General features: G+C 40.0%; 1 protein-coding gene across 2 annotated transcripts in view; it reads right to left on the minus strand.

Moving 5' to 3' along the window:
• Positions 1–1,592: 1,592 nt before the first annotated feature.
• Positions 1,593–23,854, minus strand: part of FERMT1 (FERM domain containing kindlin 1) — a 54,448-nt gene continuing 32,186 nt past the window's right edge. For both annotated transcript variants that reach the window (XM_082645693.1, XM_082645692.1), the window contains exons 9-15: positions 23,324–23,373; positions 11,912–12,036; positions 11,045–11,151; positions 9,355–9,576; positions 8,624–8,748; positions 7,423–7,564; positions 1,593–4,019 (exon numbers count right to left, since the gene is read on the minus strand). In XM_082645693.1, coding sequence (XP_082501819.1) covers positions 3,846–4,019; positions 7,423–7,564; positions 8,624–8,748; positions 9,355–9,576; positions 11,045–11,151; positions 11,912–12,036; positions 23,324–23,373 — 945 coding nt within the window. In that variant the 3' untranslated portion in view covers positions 1,593–3,845. The remainder of the gene's footprint in view (positions 4,020–7,422; positions 7,565–8,623; positions 8,749–9,354; positions 9,577–11,044; positions 11,152–11,911; positions 12,037–23,323; positions 23,374–23,854) is intronic.

A 23,854-nucleotide genomic window follows, 5' to 3' on the forward strand; every position in this document is an offset into this window, starting at 1 on the left:
CCCCTGTGATTTCATAAAAATCATGTGTTCCTGTGGGAAAATCATGAAAGAATATAGTTCATATGTATTTCATTATCTCACATGATTTTCCTGCCTTTATCCCCTTCCTCCTGTCACCTCAGAATCTCTCAGGGAGGTTGGAGGCGTGGAAGGGAGCCTCCCTTTCTATTTTACTCTTTGCTGAATGTACTGAAGTGAAAAAGAAGTCTTTACTTACAAGTGAATTACATTTTTTTTTTTAGCAATTTCAGAAAATAAATATTGCAGGATGTCTTGGCTTCAAATGCCTACAACTCAAAGATGAGTTTTGAAATGAAAGACTCATTTGTTTACTTTTTCGACCATGGGACTGAAAATGAAACTTTCCCAGAATCAAAATGCTCACTTCTCTGGCTCCCAGACCTTTTTTTTAAAAATTAATTAATTTATTTTTGGCTGCGTTGTGTCTTCATTGCTGCAAGTGGGCTTTCTCTAGTTGTGGCAAGCGGGTGCTACTCTTCGTTGCAGAGCACGGGCTCTAGGCATGTGGGCTTCAGTAGTTGTGGCACACGGGCTCAGTAGTTGTGGCTCACGGGCTCTAGAGCGCAGGCTCAGTAGTTGTGGCGCACAGACTTGGTTGCTCCACGGCATGTGGGATCTTCCCGGACCAGGGCTTGGACCCGTGTCCCCTGCATTGGCAGGCGGATTCTTAACCACTGTGCCACAAGGGAAGCCCCTCCCAGACCTTTTTGATCCACCTGAACCTCCCCAGCTCCTCTGGGGCAGCCAATCCTCTGACTTCCCTGGCCCTCCCCCATTGGTGTGTGACATGGGGACACTGAGCTCAGGAGAGGCCTGCCTTGGTGCTGGGGGTGGGGCAGGCAGTTCAAGGCTGAGCAGGGCTAGAAATGGAGGGGTGGGTTTTGCTGGGTTAAGCTCAGGGGTGTCTGGAGTTAAGACCTGGCTCTGAATCTTGGTTCTACTGCTTACTCTTGGTGTGACCTGGGGCAAGTTACTTCACCTTCGGAGCCTGGTTTCTCCTTTGTGAAATGAGAAGGCAAGCCGTTTCTGCTCCCTGTGGGTTGATGTGAGAATTGCACAAAGGGTTATATAGCACATGGAACTATATTCAATGTCTTGTAATAACCTATAATGGATAAGAATCTGTATACCTGAAACTAATACAATATTGTAAATCAACTGCAGTTAAATTAAAAAAAAAGAATTGCATGAAGGGATATCTAAAAACTACACATTCCTAACCCTTTTGGACCATCTATCACTAAATCAAAGATGTGCCCGTGACATTTGGTCATCAAATCAGAGGCCCTCTGATGCCCCTCTGCCTCTGGCTATTTTTTTGCTTTTTCCAAAAGGTAGACCCGGATAAAAAGAGCTCACGATATGTCAGGAAATCTAGTGACAGTCAGTGAGAAAAGAGTTGAAACCAATGGTTAAATGAGGTTTTTAAGTCAGTCTCACTGCAGAGAATAGCTCAGATATTGGAATTGTGAGGAAAAGCACATGCTAAACCTGAAAGTTGCACTCCTTTTTCATAATGGAGAAAATATTCACCTTTTTAGAGGCAACAGACTGGAGGGGACGCAATTAGACCATATTCAAATCCATATAAACCTTTTAATTTAAAAAGTCATATAAAATAACACACAAAAAAATGCAGACTTCCCCAGGTACTGTAGATAAGAAATCAAACAGGGATGAAAGGCACACATTAATTTCAAATTTCATCATGGGAAGTCAGGTGACCTTTGCACCCAATGTAAAAAAAAGTCCTTAAGTTGCTCTTTGGAATAGCAGTGTTTAAGGTTTTCCTACCATGCTTGTTTATTCCTCTGGGATGTGGCTGTGGAGTTGTGGAAGAAATGCTCCCCTGAAAGTCTGGTTAAACTGGTCAACTCTTTTGAGTGTTTTCATGGAAATGTCAGACAACCAGGAAAAGCTAAGGAAGAAGGTTGAACCAAAGGTTTCGCTTTGGTAAATTAGGCAGAGCTGCGTTTGACAGCAGACAGGGAAACTGTGACATCAAGGAGCATTACTTTAATGTTGGGCCCAGCTAGGCTCTAAAATAATGGAGCCCAGGACTATGGAGAAATGACCACCAAGTTCAACGCAGTTCACTTGGCACTGGTTTCTGTACAAAACGTTTCAAACTCAGTTCTTTTTGACATGGACCAGATTTTCCAAGTGCCGGAGCCACATCTAGGCTTTAAGCTAGGCCTCAGAAGTTCAGGTGTTGCCTGAAGATTCTTCACTAACATTCACCTCTAAGGAGAGGCTGAAAGAGGAATTTCCAGTGACAGCTTCTGGATCAGGGCCCAAGGGTCCCCAGCCAAGGATGTCTCGGGTGGCCCCCAGAATTGCAGAGGTCTCTCTTCTCAAACAGTTTTGTTAGAAAATAAAGCAACAGCCAATGTTTTTGGGCATCTGAAGTCCAGCCAGGCCCCCTGAGGTTTGCATCCTAAAAGAACTTCAAAATGGAAACGGAGTCTCAGCCTTACCCTTGCAACCCACATCCTTGTGTGACAGGAGAATATTTATAAAAACATAGTAAAATACATCTGATATTTCCCTCTAACCCCAGTACTGCTTTTTACCTTCTTAAAACTCACTCCTCCCAACACAGATGAACCAAAACAGAAAATGACAATTGAGGCAGCTGTTAATTGGCCCACATTCATGTCTCAAGGCAGAGACAACGGAGCAAAAAGTAGAGAAAAAAAATGTCCATTATCGGCTTTTGATTTACAAAGCCAAAGGCCTTCAGGGGAAAAGGCCATGAGTCATATAAACAGGCACAAATCCGGAACACTGGGTAGTGATAAGAGCAAGGCTTCCCTACCCCACAGACCAGCCAGAGGCCCTAAGTAGACAGAAGCCCCTGGGGAAGCTGAGAGCCATTAAGTTGGTGGTCTTTGGGTACAGGGCTCCCCTGTGTCCTATTCTTCTCTCCCTGACTGGCTGGGGTGGAGACCTCACTGGAAGCCTTGATGCTGGGAGGTGGTTTTTATGAAGAGAGAACTGAGCCCATCTTCCTGAGCCCCAACCCAGAGTAGAAGCTGTTGAGACATGGAGTGGGTTTGAGGAATGGGTTTCCCTGAACCCTTGTGTCACTGTGTCTTTAGAAGGACTTAAGGGATCCCCTTTAATCCTGGCTGAAGGCTCCCCAGGAATGGAATGGGACTTGCAGGTGGGGCAGTAACCAATGTCCAAGACCAGATGGGTCAATGGTCACCTTGGCAGATGTCACTCGGGACTGATGACACTGAGGGCCACTACTCTGATCCCTTGTCACTAACTGGTACCAGGTAACCCCACCTTTCCCCAGACCTTCACCCCCAGACTTTGACCTACGGGACAAAAGTGTATGCGGGGGCTCCCTCTGCCATTTTCACAAGATGGTAGTTAAAGGCACTTCTGTTAGGGAAAGACACATTTCTTTTCATACCTGAGTTTGGGGAGTAAGATTTGTCCTTGCTACATGTGCTTTTAACCTGTCTTTCCTTTGACTTAGCAACAAAGCAGAGAAGCACACGGACAGCTTCTAGCCATGCACTTGCAGGTTCTGCAGGTCATAGCTACACGTGGAGCCTTAGAGTAAGGCCGAGCAGTGTCCTCTCTCCTGCCCCGCATTACAGAACAGGTTAACTGAGGCCCCTTCCACAGCGGGTAGCAGAGGGCAGCGTGAGGAGAGGGATGTGCTAGGCAGGGTGCTGGAAATGAGGCGAGGGTCTGGGTGTCCGGTGGTGAATATATGCTGTCAGCCTGGAATGTACACATGGTGCAGGCTGTTGACCCAACGTCCGGGTAGGCCCGCCCTCTGTGTAGGCCCAGCAGGCCTGCTTTGCTCACTCCTGGCCGCCGGTCAACTTGTGGAACAGGTCCTCGTCGAGCGTTTCATTCTGGTCCTTGGAGCGGGTGGACAGGAAAATATAGCCCCCGATGTACTCATGCACGACTTTGCAGTCCGCACTCAGGCAGGTGAATGCGATGGAGACGTTCTGGTCAAATTCAATCGCCACCTGGAAGAGGAAGGCACATGTATGCTTAAGCTCTGACAAGGACGAATGAGAAAGAAGCCGCTTGGCTGGAGATGGTCCCAGAGCTGAGGACTGCGGAGGTGCTGACAGATGGGTTTCCCTAAACCCTGCAAAACCCACCGCTTGCATCAAAGCTTACAGAAAACGTCTCTGCTCTCTGGCGCCCTCTTGTGGTGTCAGCTTTGCTGCACACCGGGCAAAACATTCTAACGCTCAACACAAAAGATATTTCCTGTCTGGCTCTTGTTTAGATGAAAGAACTGTCTGAGCACTCCCTGTGTGGAGGGGCAGAGCGCTTTGCAGATGTTTTAGTGGAGAGGAAAAGGCCCACGTGAATTTTCCTGCAGCCACGGCCCTCACTCCTTCCCAGCTGGAAGTCATAAACTCTAACACTGGAGGAAACTGAAGCTTCACCCATTCTCAACCTTGGCTGCCCACTGGAATCAGCTGGGGACCTTTAAGAATCACTGATCTACACAGAAACATTCTAGTCTAGAACCCTTCATTTCTCCCAATGACTTTTTTCCATCATCCAACAGTGGATGAGTACAGGCATATGTGTCCCTTCGATGTGATTTACAATTTCATTTCCAAAGGTCCTTTTCAAAAGACGGCCTTTCAATGAATTTTCACACAAAGGTACAAAATGTGTTAGTTTACTAACTCTACTTTTGTCCTACATTGGCAACCCCTTTAATATCTAGAGACTAGATATTATAAAATTAGGATCCATTTGTCCAGTATGTACATAATATATACAGTAAAGTTAAACCAAAGGCATGTAACATATAGAGCAATGGATAAGTTGAAATGTTCACTAGTACACACCAGCAAAAGTCTTTTGCAGGGCTCATTCTTTATTTTGCAACATCTAAGCTTTTAGATATCCTGAGGTGACAATGTATGATAAAAAGTAGAGCTAGTGAATTAACCAATTGGTAAATATCTTTGTGACAACTGATAAAAAAGCAGCATCTTGGATATGGAATTGTTAAACCGTCCCTGAGAAATGTACGTCAGGACTAGTTCATTAGGTTAGCAGCAGAGGGCAGAAGGAAGTATAAAGGGAGGCATGTATGTGGATGTGTTCGTATTTATATTTTGCTTTCTGTCTCAGTTTTAACGGAACATTAAGGAAATGTAGTATTTTAACCATAACTCTACCAATATCTTTATCTAGAGGCCTATTGCCATTTTTGTCTTTTATGAAATTTTTGTTGCCAAGAAAGGCAGGATTACATTTTCTTCCTTGTAGATTGAGTTGGTGTAGCGTATTCTTGGTTATCAAAATACTCAAATAGCTTTGGGACGTTGAAATGGTAAATATTCCTGATGTCTGAAAAAGCACAGTACATAACTGTATGATCTTACTTATATGAAAATGGATGCTTAGTTGTATAGATACACAAATGAGACCTAGAAGGACACATCAAACGGTAAACTGCTTATGATTATGGGTGACTATGTTTTTTGCTTCTTGTGTTTTTCGGTTTCCTATTATGCACATGTTAACCTTTAAAAAATAAATGTTATTTTAAAAACAAAAAAACAAAAAAAGAATCACTGATCTCAGTAATTCCCAGAATCAGATTTTTTTTTTCCAAACAGCGTTATTGAGGTAAAACAGATGTATAATAAACAGACCTATTTAAGGTGCACAGTTGGATGATTTTTTTTAAAAATTGTAGTTGATTTACAATGTTGTGTTAACTTCTGCTGTACAGCAAAGTGATTCAGTTATACATACATACATTCTTTTTAAAATATTCTTTTCCATTATGGTTTACCATAAGATATTGAATATAGTTCTCTATATCCTATACAGTAGGACCTTGTTTATCCATTCTATATATAAAAGCTTACATCTGCTAACCCCAACCTCCCACTCCATCCCTCCCCCAATCCTCTCCCTCTTGGCAACCACCAGTCTGTTCTCTATGTTCGTGAGTCTGTTTCTGTTTTGTAGATAGGTTCATTTGTGTCATATTTTAGATTCCTCATATAAGTGATATCATATGGTATTTGTTTTTCTCTTTCTGACTTACTTCACTTAGTATGATAATCTCAGGCTGCATCCATGTTGCTGCAAAAGGCATTATTTTGTTCTTTTTTATAGCTGAGTAGTATTCCATTGTACCTATGTACCACATCTTCTTTGTGCATTCAGCTGTTGATGGACATTCAGGTTGTTTCCATGTCTTGGCTATTGTGAATAGTGCTGCTATGAACATAGGGGTGCATATATCTTTTTGAATTAAGAGTTTTGTCAGGATATATGCTCAGGAGTGGGATTGCTGGATCATATGGTAATTCTATTTTTAGTTTTCTGAGGAACCTCCATACTGTTTTCCATAGTGGCTGTATCAACTTACATTCCCACTAACAGTGTAGGAGGGTTCCCTTTTCTCCACATCCTCTCCTGCATTTGTTACTTATAGAGTTTTTAATGATGGCCATTCTGACTGGTGTGAGGTGGTACCTCATTGTAGTTTTGATTTGCATTTCCCAGAGTCAGATTTACACGACCTTGAGGGTACAACAAGGTTTTCGAGTCACTGCCTTAGAGGCCACCTAATCTCAGAACATTGTTCTGCAAATGAGTCCAGATGGTCAACAGCCCTGCTGAGAGGAATCCATGGTTATTAAAAAAAGAAAAATGTGAGTCTCTTATTCTCGCTCTACATTGACAGCTTTATACTGGAAAAATGGGAATGCCAAAGGAATGCAGTAAAGATCTTATATCAGCAACAGCAGAATGTTTTAAATCATCAGGACACTCAGGTGTGTCTGACTTGGTCTAGCACATCCTGTGATGCAGGCATAGCCTGACCTGGTTCCTAGGGTGGAGATGATGGGGGTTGAGGGCTCCCGAACTCAGAGGCTAAGTTTCCTCCATGACCCCTGTGTACCTGGCTGGCTTCTCTGATATTTTTCCCCTTTGGGACTGGAATGCTCTCCAGCTGGGCAGTTGAGACTCTGAGTTCTCAACCAGTTACACCTCTTGGTAGCCAGTCAGATGATGCCTGTTTTGTATTTATTTTGTATGATATTTACATCTCAGGTAGTTTCAGCTAAGTAATTATCAGCCTAAATCTTACATAATCATACATTGAGTTGAAGGAAATTAATCAAACTGCTCAGCAATTTTAGAGTCTGTCTGTATGGAGACTAAGCCAACTTGTGTTAATTCAAAAGCATCTGGTCTGTGCTTGCTAGGAAACTGCCCAGAACTGCATGTGATTATTTTAGCAGACAATTACCACATATGTGTGGTTTCTGAGTTCTAAGTATAATAACACCTTCTTAAAATCAAAATACGCTGCAGTTCTGAGGGAACACATATTTATAGGCTCAATGCTGAATGTACCAAAAACTTTCACTTTACCTGCCGGATTTCCCAGTTTACATTCCACTGTTTCATATTTGTAAATCTCCATGTTGTAACTGGAATCCCAGTGGCTGCGTCGATTCTAATCAACCTATTATATGAAACTCCCAGAATGTCATCTTTCTTGCTTCCTTTAAATCTGAAAAAAATAATTAAAATATGTAACGGCTTTCTGTAACATGATGTTCATTCACATACAACTTCTTAAAGATAATACCAACATTTCCAATCATTTCTGAAGAACAGACAATGAGGGATGAACTTTCTATAGAAGGGCGTTTTTATTAGGATCGAATATGAAGGCTGGAGAGTAGGCTGTCCTGCAGACATTATTTAAGTGAAATTGACATCAGAGGAAAGCAAAATAAGAGGCAGTCAAGTCAATTAATTCAAATTAGCACCAACTGCGTATGCTAGGTACCCTTCTAGGCACTGGGAATACAGCAGTGACCTAAACAGACAGAAGATTCCTGACCTCATGCAGCTTGTGTTCTAGTTGGGGGAGAGGGTCATGAAGAAGTGAAATATACATGCCAGATAAGGTCATAAAGGAGGATAAGGCACAGAGGTGGGACAGGGAATACTGGCAATGAGGTTGTTACAATTTTAAATCGAGAGGGAAGATCTCAGTGAGAAGGGAGATTTGATCAAAGAACTAATGTCTGTGAGCGAGTGAACCATGTGGATATCTGGGGAAAAAGTATCTTAGGCAGAGGGCACAGCCAGTGTGAAAGCCAGAGGTTTTTTTTTTTCCTCAGGCTCAAGGCCCTGCTAGGAGGCCAGTGTGGCTGGGCACAGTGAAGGAGAGGAGAGGATGTGAAATTCCAGCACTAAGGTCTTGTAGGGCCACTGTAAGGATTTGGCTCTTACTCTGAATGTGACACAATGCCTTCAGATGGTGGTGAGCAGAGGCCTGACGTGGTTTGACTGAGCTCTTAAAAGGATCACTCTTGCTGCTAAGTTGAAAACTTAGGGGACCCAGGAGAAGCAGAGAGATCTGGTAGGCACTGTGAACAGAGGTATGGAAGACTGTCATGAGCAGTCAAAAGTGTTTGGGCCATTTGTGAAAGGACAGTATTCTAAAATTAAAAAAAAAAAAAGAGATCTACCTTCTAGACCAAATGAGAATAAACTGGGCTCCATGAAACCACTTAAAATTGAACAGAAAGTGAGAGAGGCAAGTGAGCATTGTAATCACCTGACAAGGTAGTAGGTGAGGCCGAATTCAGGTAGAGACTGCCATGCCTGAATGAACTGCATCTTGGCTTCGACCAGGGGCATCTGGGCCACGTTCTGATGGGCCTCCAGGATGCGGGCTGCCAGCTAAGCAGAAGTGGGAGATGTCAAATTCTCCTTAGCAGGCACTGACCCTCTACAGCAATCATCCCATTAGCCCCGGGTCCGCAATGAGAAGAATGAATGCAAGGCCAAACTACAGCTCCACAAAGACAATTCCTCCCATTCATTCATTCACTCTCTCTCTCTCTTTCTATAATACATGCAAATCACTGTGGAGAAACAGGAAGATGGACCAACACATAAGTATCTAAGCTTTATGTAGATGAAGAGTCCTGAGTTCTTCTTTCTGGGGTCTGTGGTCTCCATGGACAATGATTCTACTTGAATCAGTTTATCTGTGTAACTTTCAACCCACTCTTATGGAAGCATAACTTACAATTTTAACTTGTGGGGACTAAATCATTATTTTAAAATTAGGTTTATTCTGAGAATATTGCCATGTTCAGTTAGCAGTATAGTCACTGCTAAGAAAATTCACAATAACTTCTTAATATCATCTAATACCCAGTTCATAGTCAAATTTCCCCATCAGCTGATTTTTCATGATGATGATCTCAGTCATTTTAATTATTTATTTTATTTCAGAAAATACAGAATTTTCTGCAATCACCCCAACCAGATTAGCAGTACCTGTTTAGACTTGTGCTTTTTTGCACACCTAGGTGACACAAAACATTCCGGGTTCATATCCATGTTTTCGAGACTGGAAGCCACCTGAGATGCTGAGCTCCGGTTTTTCATCCTCAGAAATGAAAGGATGTTAAGGACCTCTGGCTGGTAGGAGCTGTCCGCCATGGTTTTGCCCTTTGATGCCAAGATGCAGGCAGCCATCCACTGGGCATACTGACTCTCCTGCAGCAAACACCAGAGAGCTGAGAAGTAAGTTCAAATGCAAAGCAGCCATGCTGGGAACAGAGCAGGACCTGGGCTTTCATCTCTATGATACAAAACCGTCACCTTCCCAGCAAGGGAAGATACGAAGTGGCACACATTCAGACTGGCTGTTAACCACATAATTTAAAGTCCAATGAGAGCTTCTGAGTCCTGTGTTGAATTTCTAGGTACCACGGGGCTAGAGAATACGAATGTCAACTTTAAGAAATTCCGTGCGGAGAACTTTGCATTTAAAGACGAACCAAGGAGGGACTTCCCTGGTGGTACAGTGGATAAAACTCCATGCTCCCTATGCAGGGGCCCGGGTTCGAACCCTGGTCAGGGAACTAGATCCCACATGCATGCTGCAACTAAGAGTTTGCATGCTGCAACTTAGGAGCCTGCGAGCCACAGCTAAAAAGCCCGTGTGCTGTAACTAAGGAGCTGATGAGCTGCAACTAAGGAGCCCGCCTGCCACAACTAAGACCTGATGCAACCAAATAAATTAAAAAAAAAAAAAAAGATGAACCAAGGACACAAAGGAGCTCCATGGGGCACAGACAGGTGAAAACCCAAACTATCCGATAGCGTCCTTGACACATATTTCCATTTTCATATCACATCTTATCTCTATGACAGAAAAAAATGAGGAAAAATCATTAACGGACTTCTCATATTATTTCTCCCCTGGCCTATCCTTAGTAAAGATTCTAATCCCATGGTAGGAATCAGGTCCATTGGTGGTGCTGAACCAGTTAGTGGTAGCCTCTATTGTTCTTTAATGTCTGTGCTCATTTGTTACCTCAGGGAGCTAAAGAGAGTGGTCCCAGAAGCCGAGGGGATGCAGGTGAAGAATTGAATTAATTCTCCAGGGCAACAGTAGGTGTGGTTCACTGAATCACTGGCCTCAATCTTCACCCTCCTAGCATCCACACCTCTTGCCACGTAATTTTACATTCCCTCCCACCAGAGTCAGAGTGTAATTTCCCATCTCTTGACTTTGGGCCTGGCCATGGATGTGCTTTAGTCAATGGAGCATGGGTGGAAATGACAGTGTACCTACCGATTGACTGCAAGCTTAAGATTTAGGAGGTCTCACACATTCCCAGTTCCCCTCTGGCACTTCTGCCATCCCTATGAGAAGAGCCTCCTCCCCAGGCAGCCTGGGACGCAGAATAAATCCCATGAGCTCAGCCTGCAATAAGGAGCCAGCCGAGCCAGGTGGATGGCTTGAAGAAGATCTGCCCAGATGCCCTCAGCCTGGATCACTCAATCTCCAGCCCACCTGCAGAACGTTTATTGGTATGTGTCTTTGTGAGTTTTGTGATTGTTTGTTACACAGCAATAGCTGACTGATGAGTGCTCTCATTTGAGAAAACACCTGAGACGGTTTGTCCTGAGGCTTAATAAAAGTGAAGTGACTTACCATTTTTGTGGTTTTACTTACGTGGTCACATCTCAGATATACTTCATTCATACCATCAGCAACTGGGATTAGTAACTTGATTCCAAATTTTCTCCCTGCTACATTTACATCTGGCACAACTTCACAGCCTGAATGATAAAAGTCAAGGACAGAACTGAGTTCTGAGAGATCGCTTAGACAAATATCAGATGTGCATCTAAAATAAAGACTTTGAACATAAGCTCCTCAGATTTGGTTCTCTTCTGAAAAACTGAGGAGCAGGCTGATAACATTAATTAAAGGATAACTAGATAAGTTATGAACATAACATGGATAAATAAAAATATTTCTCTTATGGATTTCTTAAATAATCATCAGTTGAATTCATTTTTCAGGTTGGTTTGGCTATTCTAACTCATATAATCAATTATTGAATATAAGCTTTGAAATGAATTAAAGCAGAGGGAATCCTCTGATTGTCACAATGATAAGGGAATTGAGTGCACTAGTTAATTAAATTTTTAGTTAATGGAGTTACAGTACACTCACAGCCACTTTCAGAAATCAGACACAAAAGTGATACTGAATTAGACATAACTGTTTTGGAATTCAGAGCGCTTTTCAGGATCCAACAGTGTCTCATGTACTACGTTTATGACACCAATTACCACCACTTCCGAGACTTGGGCACACTGGGAAAGAAGGGACAGCATAACATAAATAACCATTCACTGGTTTGCATTTCAGGTCCATGTTTCACAGGGAGGAGGAGCTGCAGGCAGGCGGTCACTGACAACCTGTGACATAAGAGATTCCTCTGGGAGTGAACCTGCTTCACTGGTGGGAGTCTTGGCTTTCATCCACTTGCTGGGCCATGACAAGCCATACCAAGATATTGGACCCTCTTACCTCTAAGATTTAGTTTTTCTACTGGTTCTCCTTGTTCAAGTTCCTTATTTTTAAAGTAGGTCATAGACGTGTCTTTAAAGACGAACCAATATTGTTTGAAAGCTTTTAATATTAGCTTCTTGGGCCTGCAAATTAAAGTACAGTAAGCATTTGAAAAAGCATCCAGAAATGTAGGACACATTGCAAATTCAAGTGAATCAAGATGCTCTAGGGACCCTTTGAAACAGCATCCTCTGTATTTTTTAAAAATAATTTTCAAATTGCTAACTCATTTCTAAAAACTGAAAATGGGGTTTTGATATGAGATGCAGAAGTTAATGCAAAATCTCAGGAGCTAGACCACCTAGGGCTACAATCTGGCTGTGCTACTGTATAAATTTGTGACCCTGGGAAAGACACTTCATCTGTCTGGGCCACATTTACTGCTTCTGTGTGATGGGAGAGTATCAGCCTCCAGTTCACAGGGCTTTTGTGAGGATGGAAAGAGGTAATCTCTATAAGGTACCTGGCAAACTGAAGTGCTCAACAAATTATTATTATTATTACTATGATGATGATGATGTGAGAAACATCCATGAATCTGGTGACATCTAAAATTTCAGTTTACTTCTTGAATCTGAAAAAGCTGTCTATACGGACGACACAATCTTCAGATTATCAGACATAAAAATCAGATATAAAAGTACTTTTCTGTACTTTCATCTTGACCCTTAAGAGAAACCATGAAAAAATTCCTAGTGAGCCATGGAAATCACCAAAATCTACAGTTAATCTACATAGACTCTACTCTTATTAAAAAATATTTTGGCACAACATTGTAAATCAACTATACTTCAATTAAAAAAAATATTTTGGGGGAAGATCTCCAACCATGATATCCATTGGGGCCAGAAAACTTTGTACTCTGGGCTAGACAATGTTGGTGGTGCCAATGGCAGGCCTCAGCTGGGTCATTCGAAATAGAAAACAAGAGATCGAGCTGGGGAGTAGGGAAGGGGTTACAGATGGACAGAGAAAAGGTAATAGGAATTGTATGTGGTTCAGTGGAGAAATCCTAGCCTTGGGGGTGCATCAGGGTATCTCATGTTTGAGGGGTAGATTTCTGCATTCAAGAACAGAGGAAGAGAGGAAGCTTGGGCTTAACTGCACTCATATATAATTTGGGGTAAGTCTTTTAACATGTTAGTACTAGTTTTTCATTAGCTAAAAATGTACTATCCTTAACACCAGGATAAGGGAGAAGATGTTCATTAAAAAAACAATGTATTACAGGAGATTATTATATAACAATCACACAATAAAACTGGAAAACCTTATACGGAGTTAATATCTCTAGGATTTAGAAAATCACTACATTAAAATAGTATTTATCATGTTGAGAGTTGTAGGTAGTATAATTCTAAGGAACATATTTAAAAGATTATTTGTCTAAGAATCAGATTCTCCAAAGTTAATATTTTCAAAATAAAATCTAAAGACACAGCCTACAACCAAAAGACAGTGAAGTCTCAGTTTAGTCCTAGGCATCTAAATATTTCTATTCAGAATTAAGAATGAAGCTCTGTTTCTCTATTTTAACTGGACTTTAAGAGTATGAAAAGATCTTAAATTCCCTCTACTATTTTCTTCCAGGTTGGCTCACCCTCCATCTGCTTTTGCATATCCCCAAAACTAATGATGTTCCAGAGGCTGAGGCAGGGCAGGGAAGGAGGAGTGGAGAAGGTGGCTGGGTGGGGAGTGGTGCACACAAGAATGAGATAGTTTTTTTGTACACTGAAAACTAGATGACACTGTTGAAAGAAATTGGAGAAGACACAAATAAATGGAAAGATATTCCATGCTCATGAATTGGAAGAATTAACATTGTTAAAATGTCCATATTACTTAAAGCAATCTACAGATTATATGCAATCCCTGGCAAAATCCCAAAGACATTTTTCACAGAAATAGAATAAAAAATTCTAAAGTCTATATGGAACCACAAAAGACTCTGAATAGCAAAAGCAATCCTAAAGGGGAAAACAAAACAAAATGAAACAAAATGAAACAAAACAAAACAAAAAAATAAATGAAAAACAAAGCTGGAGGTATCACACACCCTGATTTTAAACTAAATCACAGAGCCATAGTAATCAAAATAGCATGGTATTGGTAGAAAAACCCATGCGGTTATGGACAGTTAATTTATGACAAACGTACAAAGTACATACAATGGAGAAAGAATAGTCTCTTCAATAAATGGTGTTGGAAAAACTGGACTGCTACAGGCAAAAAATAAAACAAGATCACCATCTCACACCATACACAAAAAACAACTCAAAATGGATTAAAGACTTGAATGTAAGTCTTAACCATACCTAAAACCATAAACTACTAGAAGAAAACATAGGCAGTATGCCTATGTTTGCTAACATTGCTAAGATATTGGTCTTAGCAATATCTTTCTAGATAAATCTCCTCAGGCAAGGGAAACAAAAGCAAACATTTAAAAATTGGATAACATAAAACTGAGAAGCTTCTGCACAGCAAAGTAAACCATCAACAAAATGAACTGATAACCTACTGAATGGGAGAAGATATTTCCAAATGGTATATCCAATAAGGCATTAATATCCAAAATATATAAAGAGCTCATACAACTCAACAACAACAAAAAACAAACAACCCAATTAAAAACCGGGCAGAGTAGCTGAATAGACATTTTTCCAAAGACATACAGGTGGCCAACAGGTACATGAAAAGATGTTCAACATCACGAATTATTAGGCAAATGCAAATCAAAACTACAAGGTTAAAATCATCTCATGCCTGTTAGATTGGCTATTATAAAAAATACAAGAAATAAAAAGTATTGGTGAGGTTGTGGAGAAAAGGGAACCCTCATACGCTGTTGGTAGGAATGCAAACCAGTGTAGCCACCATGGAAAACAATATAGAGATTCCTCAAAAAATTAAGAATAGAACTACCATATAACCCAGAAATGAAATTTCTGGGTATTTATCCATAGAATATGAGAACACTAATTTGAAAAGATATATACGCCTTTATGTTCACTGTGGCATTATTTACTGCCAAGATATGGAAACAAACAAAGCGTCCATCGATAAATGAACAGATAAAGAAGATGTGGTATGTATATGTATATGAATATATACATATATATTCACAATGGAATATTAGTCACAAAATAGAATGAAATCTTGCCATTTGTGGCCACGTGGATGGACTTTGAGGGTATTATGTTAAATGAAATAAGTCAGATAGAGAAAGACAAATACCATATGATTTCATTCATGTGTGGAATACAAAGAACTAATAAAAAAACAAAAGACAAAATAAATGGACAAACCAAAACAAACACCTAGATAACAGAGATCAGAGTAGTAGTTACTAGAGGGGGAGGGGTGGGGCAGGGATGGCGAAATGGGTAAAGGGGATCAGCTGTATGGTGATGGATAGAAACTAAATTTTTGGTGGTGAGCACACTGTAGGGTATACAGGAGTAGAAATATAATGTTGTACATATGAAACATATAATGTTATAAATCAACGTTATCTCAATAAAAATAAATTTCAGAAAAGCAAAAAGCAAAACAAGCAATCAATAAATGTTACCTGAAGAATGACCAAAAAAAAAAAAAAAAGAAAAGAGACAGTGTCAAATACTCATGGAGCTTGTAATTAAAAGAGGGAAATGTATAAGTAAATAAATATAATAAAATGAGGTAAGTCATACAACAAGGACATAGGAGTGGTGAGTAACAGAGTACACAACATTTAAACATAGAATGAAGGATCAATAAGAATTTGATGGGAGGAACAGGGAAAAGAAATTTCAAAAAGAAAAGTTGAGGGACTTCCCTGGTGGTGCAGTGGTTAAGAATCTGCCTGCCAATGCAGGGGACATGGGTTTGATCCCTGGTCTGGGAAGATCCCACATATCATGGAGCAACTAAGCCCATGTGCCACAACTACTGAGCCTGCATGCTGCAACTACTGAAGCCCATGTGCCTAGAGCCCATGTTCCACAACAAGAGAAGCCACTGCAATGAGAAGCCCACATACTGCAATGAAGTGTAGCCCCTGCTCACCACACCTAGAGAAAGCTCACATGCAGCAACAAAAACCCAACACAGCCAAAAATAAATAAAATTAAAAAAAAAAAAGAGTTCATGCAACTGCATGTGTGAAATGCAGAGACGTGTCAGAGCCTGGCACCTTGCTTGTAGGAGTTGGGTCAACACTTCTTGATCTGCCTCATGCTGGGTGACGGGCTGAGCCATGGAAATGGGCAAAGAGGCAGTTTCTGAGGCTACAGCATTTCCATGTGTGGGGCTGATGGAGACCAGAACAGCAAGCAGACCACGGCCATGGTGGGACTCTGAATGTCCACCTAAGGAGCTGGGCTTTATTTTCTAGAAAAATGGTTCTCAAATTCTGGTGTTCATCAGAATTGGAAGGGAACTTGTTGAAGATATACAAGCCTGGGCCCAGTCCTAGAGAGTCCTTCCTATTCAGCAGGTCCAGGTTAGGGCCCAGGCATCTTCATTTTAAGTAACCTTTCCTAAACTGGTTCCCTCGTTTGAGAAACACAACTCCAGACCAGTGATCTCCAAACTTAAACGTGGCACACCCAATCCTGAAAATATTTTGGGTACATACCCCCTAACATACTTATGATTATTTATTTGTAATATATTACAATATATACATTACAAAACTTATATAAACCAAAATTAAAAATAAATATATATGAAAAGTTTTGTTTGTTTCAAGAAGGGAGGTTATTGCTCAGTTATACAAACCTCAGTGGAGGAAACACACTGTTGGCCGTGCTTACTAAATCACACTATTCATATTTTAATGCCGTCTACCTGTTTGAAGGTTTTTGTTGAAACAAGGCTGCTAATTTCCATCTTCCCTGATGTCAATCACTCACTTATGCAAATTGATCAGGATATGTGGCACTTTAATATTTTTAATAAGTGGGTTTAAAATACACTATCACTCTTAATTTGGATGCTTTAACACAGAAAAATTCTGTTTCCAGGTTTTAAAGGTGAGCAGATAATATTGTTTTAATAGGCAGTATCATTATTGGCAACACTGTTGCAATGGAAACATTTCCAAATAATTGTTTCAAAATGTTCTCTTCATCAGTGTCTTATAATTTTCTGCGTACAGGTCTTTTGTCTCCTTAGGTAGGTTTATTCCTAGATATTTTATTCTTTCTGTTGCAATGGTAAATGGGAGTGTTTTCTTAATTTCACTTTCAGATTTTTCATCATTAGTGTATAGGAATGCCAGAGATTTCTGTGCATTAATTTTGTATCCTGCTACTTTGCCAAATTCATTGATTATCTCTAGTAGTTTTCTGGCAACATCTTTAGGATTCTCTATGTAGAGTATCATGTCATCTGCAAACAGTGACAGCTTTACTTCTTCTTTTCTGATTTGGATTCCTTTTATTTCTTTTTCTTCTCTGACTGCTGTGGCTAAAATTTCCAGAACTACGTTGAATAATAGTGGTGACCCTGGGCAACCTTGACTTGTTCCTGATCATAGTGGAAATGGTTTCAGTTTTTCACCATTGAGGACGATGCTGGCTGTGGGTTTGTCATATATGACCTTCATTATGTTGAGGAAAGTTCTCTCTGTGCCTACTTTATACAGGGTTTTCATCATAAATGCGTGTTGGATTTTGTTGAAAGATTTCTCTGCATCTATTGAGATGATCATATGCTTTTTCTCCTTCAGTTTGTTAATACGGTTTATCACAGTGATTGATTTGCGTATACTGAAGAATCCTTCCATTCCTGGGATAAACCCCACTTGATCATGGTGTATGATCCTTTTAATGTGCTGTTGGATTCTGTTTGCTAGTATTTTGTTGAGGATTTTTGCATCTATGTTCATCAGTGATATTGGCCTGTAGTTTTCTTTCTTTGTGACATCTTTGCCTGGTTTTGGTATCAAGGTGATGGTGGCCTCGTAGAATGAGTTTGGGAGTGTTCCTCCCTCTGCTATATTTTGGAAGAGTGTGAGAAGGATAGGTGTTAGCTCTTCTCTAAATGTTTGATAGAATTCGCCTGTGAAGCCATCTGGTCCTGGGCTTTTGTTTGTTGGAAGATTTTTAATCACAGTTTCAATTTCAGTGCTTGTGATTAGTCTGTTCATATTTTCTATTTCTTCCTGGTTCAGTCTCGGCAGGTTGTGCATTTCTAAGAATTTGTCCATTTCTTCCAGGTTGTCCATTTTATTGGCATAGAGTTGCTTGTAGTAATCTCTCATGATCCTTTGTATTTCTGCAGTGTCAGTTGTTACTTCTCCTTTTTCATTTCTAATTCTATTGATTTGAATCTTCTCCCTTTTTTTCTTGATGAGTCTGGATATAATGGTTTATCAACTTTGTTTACCTTCTCAAAGAACCAGCTTTTAGTTTTATTGATCTTTGCTATCATTTCCTTCATTTCCTTTTCATTTATTTCTGATCTGATTTTTATGATTTCTTTCCTTCTGCTAACTTTTGGGTTTTTTTGTTCTTCTTTCTCTAATTGCTTTAGGTGCAAGGTTAGGTTGTTTATGTGAGATGTTTCCTGTTTCTTAAGGTAGGATTGTATTGCTATAAACTTCCCTCTTAGAACTGCCTTTGCTGCTTCCCATATGTTTTGGGTTGTGGTGTCTCCATTGTCATTTGTTTCTAGGTATTTTTTGATTTCCTCTTTGATTTCTTCAGTGATCACTTCGTTATTAAATAGTGTATTGTTTAGCCTCCATGTGTTTCTAGTTTTTACAGATCTTTTCCTGTAATTGATATCTAGTCTCACAGTGTTGTGGTTGGAAAACATACTTGATACGATTTCAATTTTCTTAAATTTACCAAGGCTTGATTTGTGACCCAAGATATGATCTATCATGGAGAATGTTCTATGAGCACTTGAGAAAAATATGTATTCTGTTGTTTTTGGATGGAATGTCCTATAAATATCAATTAAGTCCATCTTGTTTAATGTATCATTTAAAGCTTGTGTTTCCTTATTTATTTTCATTTTGGATGATCTGTCCATTGGTGAAAGTGGGGTGTTAAAGTCCCCTACTATGAATGTGTTACTGTCGATTTCCCATTTTATGGCTGTTGGTTTTTGCCTTATGTATTGAGGTACTCCTATGTTGGGTGCATAAATATTTACAATTTTTATATCTTCTTGTTAGATCGATCCCTTGATCATTATGTAGTGTACTTCTTTGTCTCTTGTAATAGTCTTTATTTTAAAGTCTATTTTGTCTGATATGAGAATTGCTACTCCAGCTTTCTTTTGATTTCCATTTGCATGGAATATCTTTTTCCATCCCCTCACTTTCAGTCTGTATGTGTCCCTAGGTCTGAAGTGGGTCGCTTGTAGACAGCACCTGCTGAGACTGAACCAGGGAGATATAGAAAATATGAACAGACCAATCACAAGCACTGAAATTGAAACTGTGATTAAAAATCTTCCAACAAACAAAAGCCCAGGACCAGATGGCTTCACAGGCGAATTCTATCAAACATTTAGAGAAGAGCTAACACCTATCCTTCTCAAACTCTTCCAAAATATAGCAGAGGGAGGAATACTCCCAAACTCATTCTACAAGGCCACCATCACCCTGATACCAAAATCAGGCAAAGATGTCACAAAGAAAGAAAACTACAGGCCAATATCACTGATGAACATAGATGCAAAAATCCTCAACAAAATACTAGCAAACAGAATCCAACAGCACATTAAAAGGATCATACACCATGATCAAGTGGGGTTTATTCCAGGAATGCAAGGATTCTTCAATATACACAAATCAATCAACGTGATACACCATATTAACAAATTGAAGGAGAAAAACCACATGATCATCTCAATAGATGCAGAGAAATCTTTCAACAAAATCCAACACGCATTTATGATGAAAACCCTGTAGAAAGTAGGCACAGAGGGAACTTCCTTCAACATAATGAAGGCCATATAAGACAAACGCACAGCCAACACTGTCCTCAATGGTGAAAACCTGAAACCATTTCCACTATGATCAGGAACAAGACAAGGTTGCCCAGGGTCACCACTATTATTCAACATAGTTCTGGAAGTTTTAGCTACAGCAATCAGAGAAGAAAAAGTAATAAAAGGAATCCAAATCAGAAAAGAAGAATTAAAGCTGTCAGTGTTTGCAGATGATATGATACTATACATAGAGAATCCCAAAGATGCTACCAGATAACTACTAGAGCTAATCAATGAATTTGGTAAAGTAGCAGGATACAAAATTAATGCACAGAAATCTCTGGCATTCCTATACACTAATGATGAAAAATCTGAAAGTGAAATTAAGAAAACACTCCCATTTACCATTGCAACAAAAAGAATAAAATATCTAGAAATAAACCTTCCTAAGGAGACAAAAGACCTGTATGCAGACAATTATAAGACACTGATGAAAGAAATTAAAGATATTAGAAATAGATGGAAAGATATACCATGTTCTTGCATTGGAAGAATCAATGTTGTGAAAATGACTCTACTATGCAAAGCAATCTAGAGATTCAATGCAATTCCTATCAAACTACCACTGACATTTTTCACAGAACTAGAACAAAAAATTTCACATTTGTATGGAAATACAAAAGACCCTGAATAGCAAAAGCAACCTTGAGAACGTAAAATGGAGCTGGAGGAATCAGGTTCCCTGACTTCAGACTATACTACAAAGCTACAGTAATCAAGACAGTATGGTACTGGCACAAAAACAGAAATATAGATCAATGGAACAGGAGAGAAAGCCCAGAGATACACCCACGCATATATGGTCACCTTATCCTTGATAAAGGAGGCAAGAATATACAGTGGAGAAAAGACAGCCTCTTCAATAAGTGGTGCTGGGAAAACTGGACAGGTACAAGTAAAAGTATGAGATTAGAACACTCCCAAACACCATACACAAAAATAATCTCAAAATGGATTAAAGACCTAAATGTAAGGCCAGAAACTATCAAACTCTTAGAGGAAAACATAGGCACAACACTCTATGACATAAATCACAGAAAGATGCTTTTTGACCCACCTCCTAGAGAAATGGAAATAAAAACAAAAATAAACAATTGGGACCTAATGAATCTTAAAAGCTTTTGCACAGCAAAGGAAAGCATAAACAAGATGAAAAGACAACCCTCAGAATGGGAGAAAATAGTTGCAAATGAAGCAACTGACAAAGGATTAATCTCCAAAATTTACAAGCAGCTCATGCAGCTCAATAACAAAAATACAAACAACCCAATCCAAAAATGGGCAGAAGACCTAAATAGACATTTCTCCAAAGAAGATATACAGACTGCAAACAAACACATGAAAGAATGCTCAACATCATTAATCATTAGAGAAATGCAAATCAAAACTACAATGAGATATCATCTCACACCAGTCAGAATGGCCATCATCAAGAAATCTAGAAACAATAAGTGCTGGAGAGGGTGTGGAAAAAAGGGAACACTCTTGCACTGCTGGTGGGAATGTGAATTGGTACAGCCACTATGGAGAACGGTATGGAGGTTCCTTAAAAAACTACAAATAGAACTACCATATGACCCAGCAATCCCACTACTGGGAATATACCCTGAGAAAACCATAATTCAAAAAGGGTCATGTACCAAAATGTTCATTGCAGCTCTATTTACAATAGTCAGGACATGGAAGCAACCTAAGTGTCCATCAATGAATGAATGGATAAAGAAGATGTGGCACGTATATACAATGGAATATTACTCAGCCATAAAAAGAAATGAAATTGAGTTATTTGTAGTGAGGCGCATGGGCCTAGAGTCTGTCATACAGAGTGAAGTAAGTCAGAAAGAAAAACAAATAACATATGCTAACACATATATATGGAATCTAAGAAGGAGAAAAAAAAAGGTCATGAAAAACCTAGGGGTAAGACGGGAATAAAGACACAGACCTCTTAGAGAATGGACTTGAAGATACGGGAGGGAGAAGAGTAAGCTGTGACAAAGTGAGAGAGTGGCATGGACATATATACACTACCAAACGTAAGGTAGATAGCTAGCGGGAAGCAGCCACATAGCACAGGGAGATCAGCTAGGTGGTTTGTGACCACCTAGAGGGGTGGGATAGGCAGGATGGGAGGGAGGGAGATTCAAAAGGAAGAGATATGGGAACATATGTATATTTATAACTGATTCACTTTGTTATAAAGCAGAAACTAACACACCATTGTAAAGCAATTATACTCCAATAAAGATGTTAAAAAAATATATTAAAAAAATCTATAGGAAGAATATTGTCATCATTTGGTTTGTGAAGAGCTCAATCTGCTCTATATAGAGAAAACGGCCACTGAATTTCTTTTAAGAACAGTTATTAATAATTTATTAAGATATATTTTTGGATTCAAATTACTTTTTTTCTGTAGCTCTGACTATAACAATATGCGTGGTTGCAACTATTCATGCCACAGAAGTTAAATGAATGACCCTATTGTTTGGAACCATCTGCTAAAATCACACTAAAAAAAAAAAAACCTTGTAGAAACCCAGTGACAAATGTTACCTTCCTTGTTTCTCATTTATAGCTGATTCATTGTTCATTCTTTCCAAGTCTTTCTTTGCATCATATGTTAAAAAAAGGGACTTTTGTTTCTTTTCAAGCCAACTGACTCAGTGAAGTGTCAGCTTGTTAAGAAAAGTCAACAAACCATAAAGTAACTGATAGAACTTCAAAGGGACCCTACTCCTCTCATCCTAACCCACCTTGGCACCATCACAAATGTGGCAGCCCTTTCTTTCCATGAAGAAGGTAAAAAACTTCTGTGCCTTTTTATCAGTTTCAGATTGACCTGAGGTGACTGGGGAGTTTATCAGAAATACTTTAACAGGTGAAGGTAGATAAACTAAGGTGACTACTGTGTATAAGCCCAGGATCAAAGTTCTAGAGATAACTGATTTTTAAACCATGAAAGAGCTTTCAAATAGTGTGAGAGTCCTGAGCAGGTGGACCATAGAAGGAATTCCAGTCTGGCATATGTGTTCAGTATCACTGACACCAGCCGTGTTTACACCACCATTTAATGAGTCAGGCACCATGCTCAATACTTCATAGGCATCATTTAACTTAATTCTCCCAACAAGCCTAAGGGGAGGTATATCACCACTTTATAGATCAGGAAACTGAGGCTCAGGGACATAAGGACAATGCCTGAGGTCACCCGGCTGGTGTGCATAGTGGAGCTAGGACTCCATCCATTGCCTGATGCCAAAGCTCATGCTCTTACCTTTGAACCATGAACCTGCCTAATGGATGTTCAATTTAAACTCCTAGACTCTTTACCTGCAAGATTTTGCATAACTTCTTTCCTCTTCAAGGGTGACTTACCTAAATAATCTGAGATTATCTGCAAGTTTAGGGATATCAGTAATGTCCTCCTGAGGAAAAGCAGATAACATTTGACAAGCAGTAATTAGATAGGTGGTGCTGATACTCTGTACCTGCAGTGTCCCACACTGTAGCCACCTGCCATGTATAGCTATTTACATTAGAATTAATTAAAATTAAATAAATTGAAAAACTCAGTTCCTCAGTCACACCAGCTACATTTCCAGTTGTTACCTTGGGGGTGAGGTGGGGGAGGGTTAGGACTGGGATCAGGCACATGTGGGGCTTCTGGGGTGATTGGTAAAGTTCTAGTTCTTTTTTTTTTTTTTGCGGTATGCGGGCCTCTCACTGTTGTGGCCTCTCCCATTGCAGAGCACAGGCTCCGGATGCGCAGGCCCAGCGGCCATGGCTGACGGGCCCAGCCGCTCCACAGCATGTGGGATCTTCCCGGACCGGGGCACGAACCCGTGTCCCCTGCGTCGGCAGGTGGACTCTCAACCACTGGGCCACCAGGGAAGCCCAAAGTTCTAG

This window comes from Mesoplodon mirus, assembly GCF_964341445.2.
Source record: "Mesoplodon mirus genome assembly, chromosome: 15".
Classification (NCBI taxonomy): Eukaryota; Metazoa; Chordata; class Mammalia; order Artiodactyla; family Ziphiidae; genus Mesoplodon; species Mesoplodon mirus.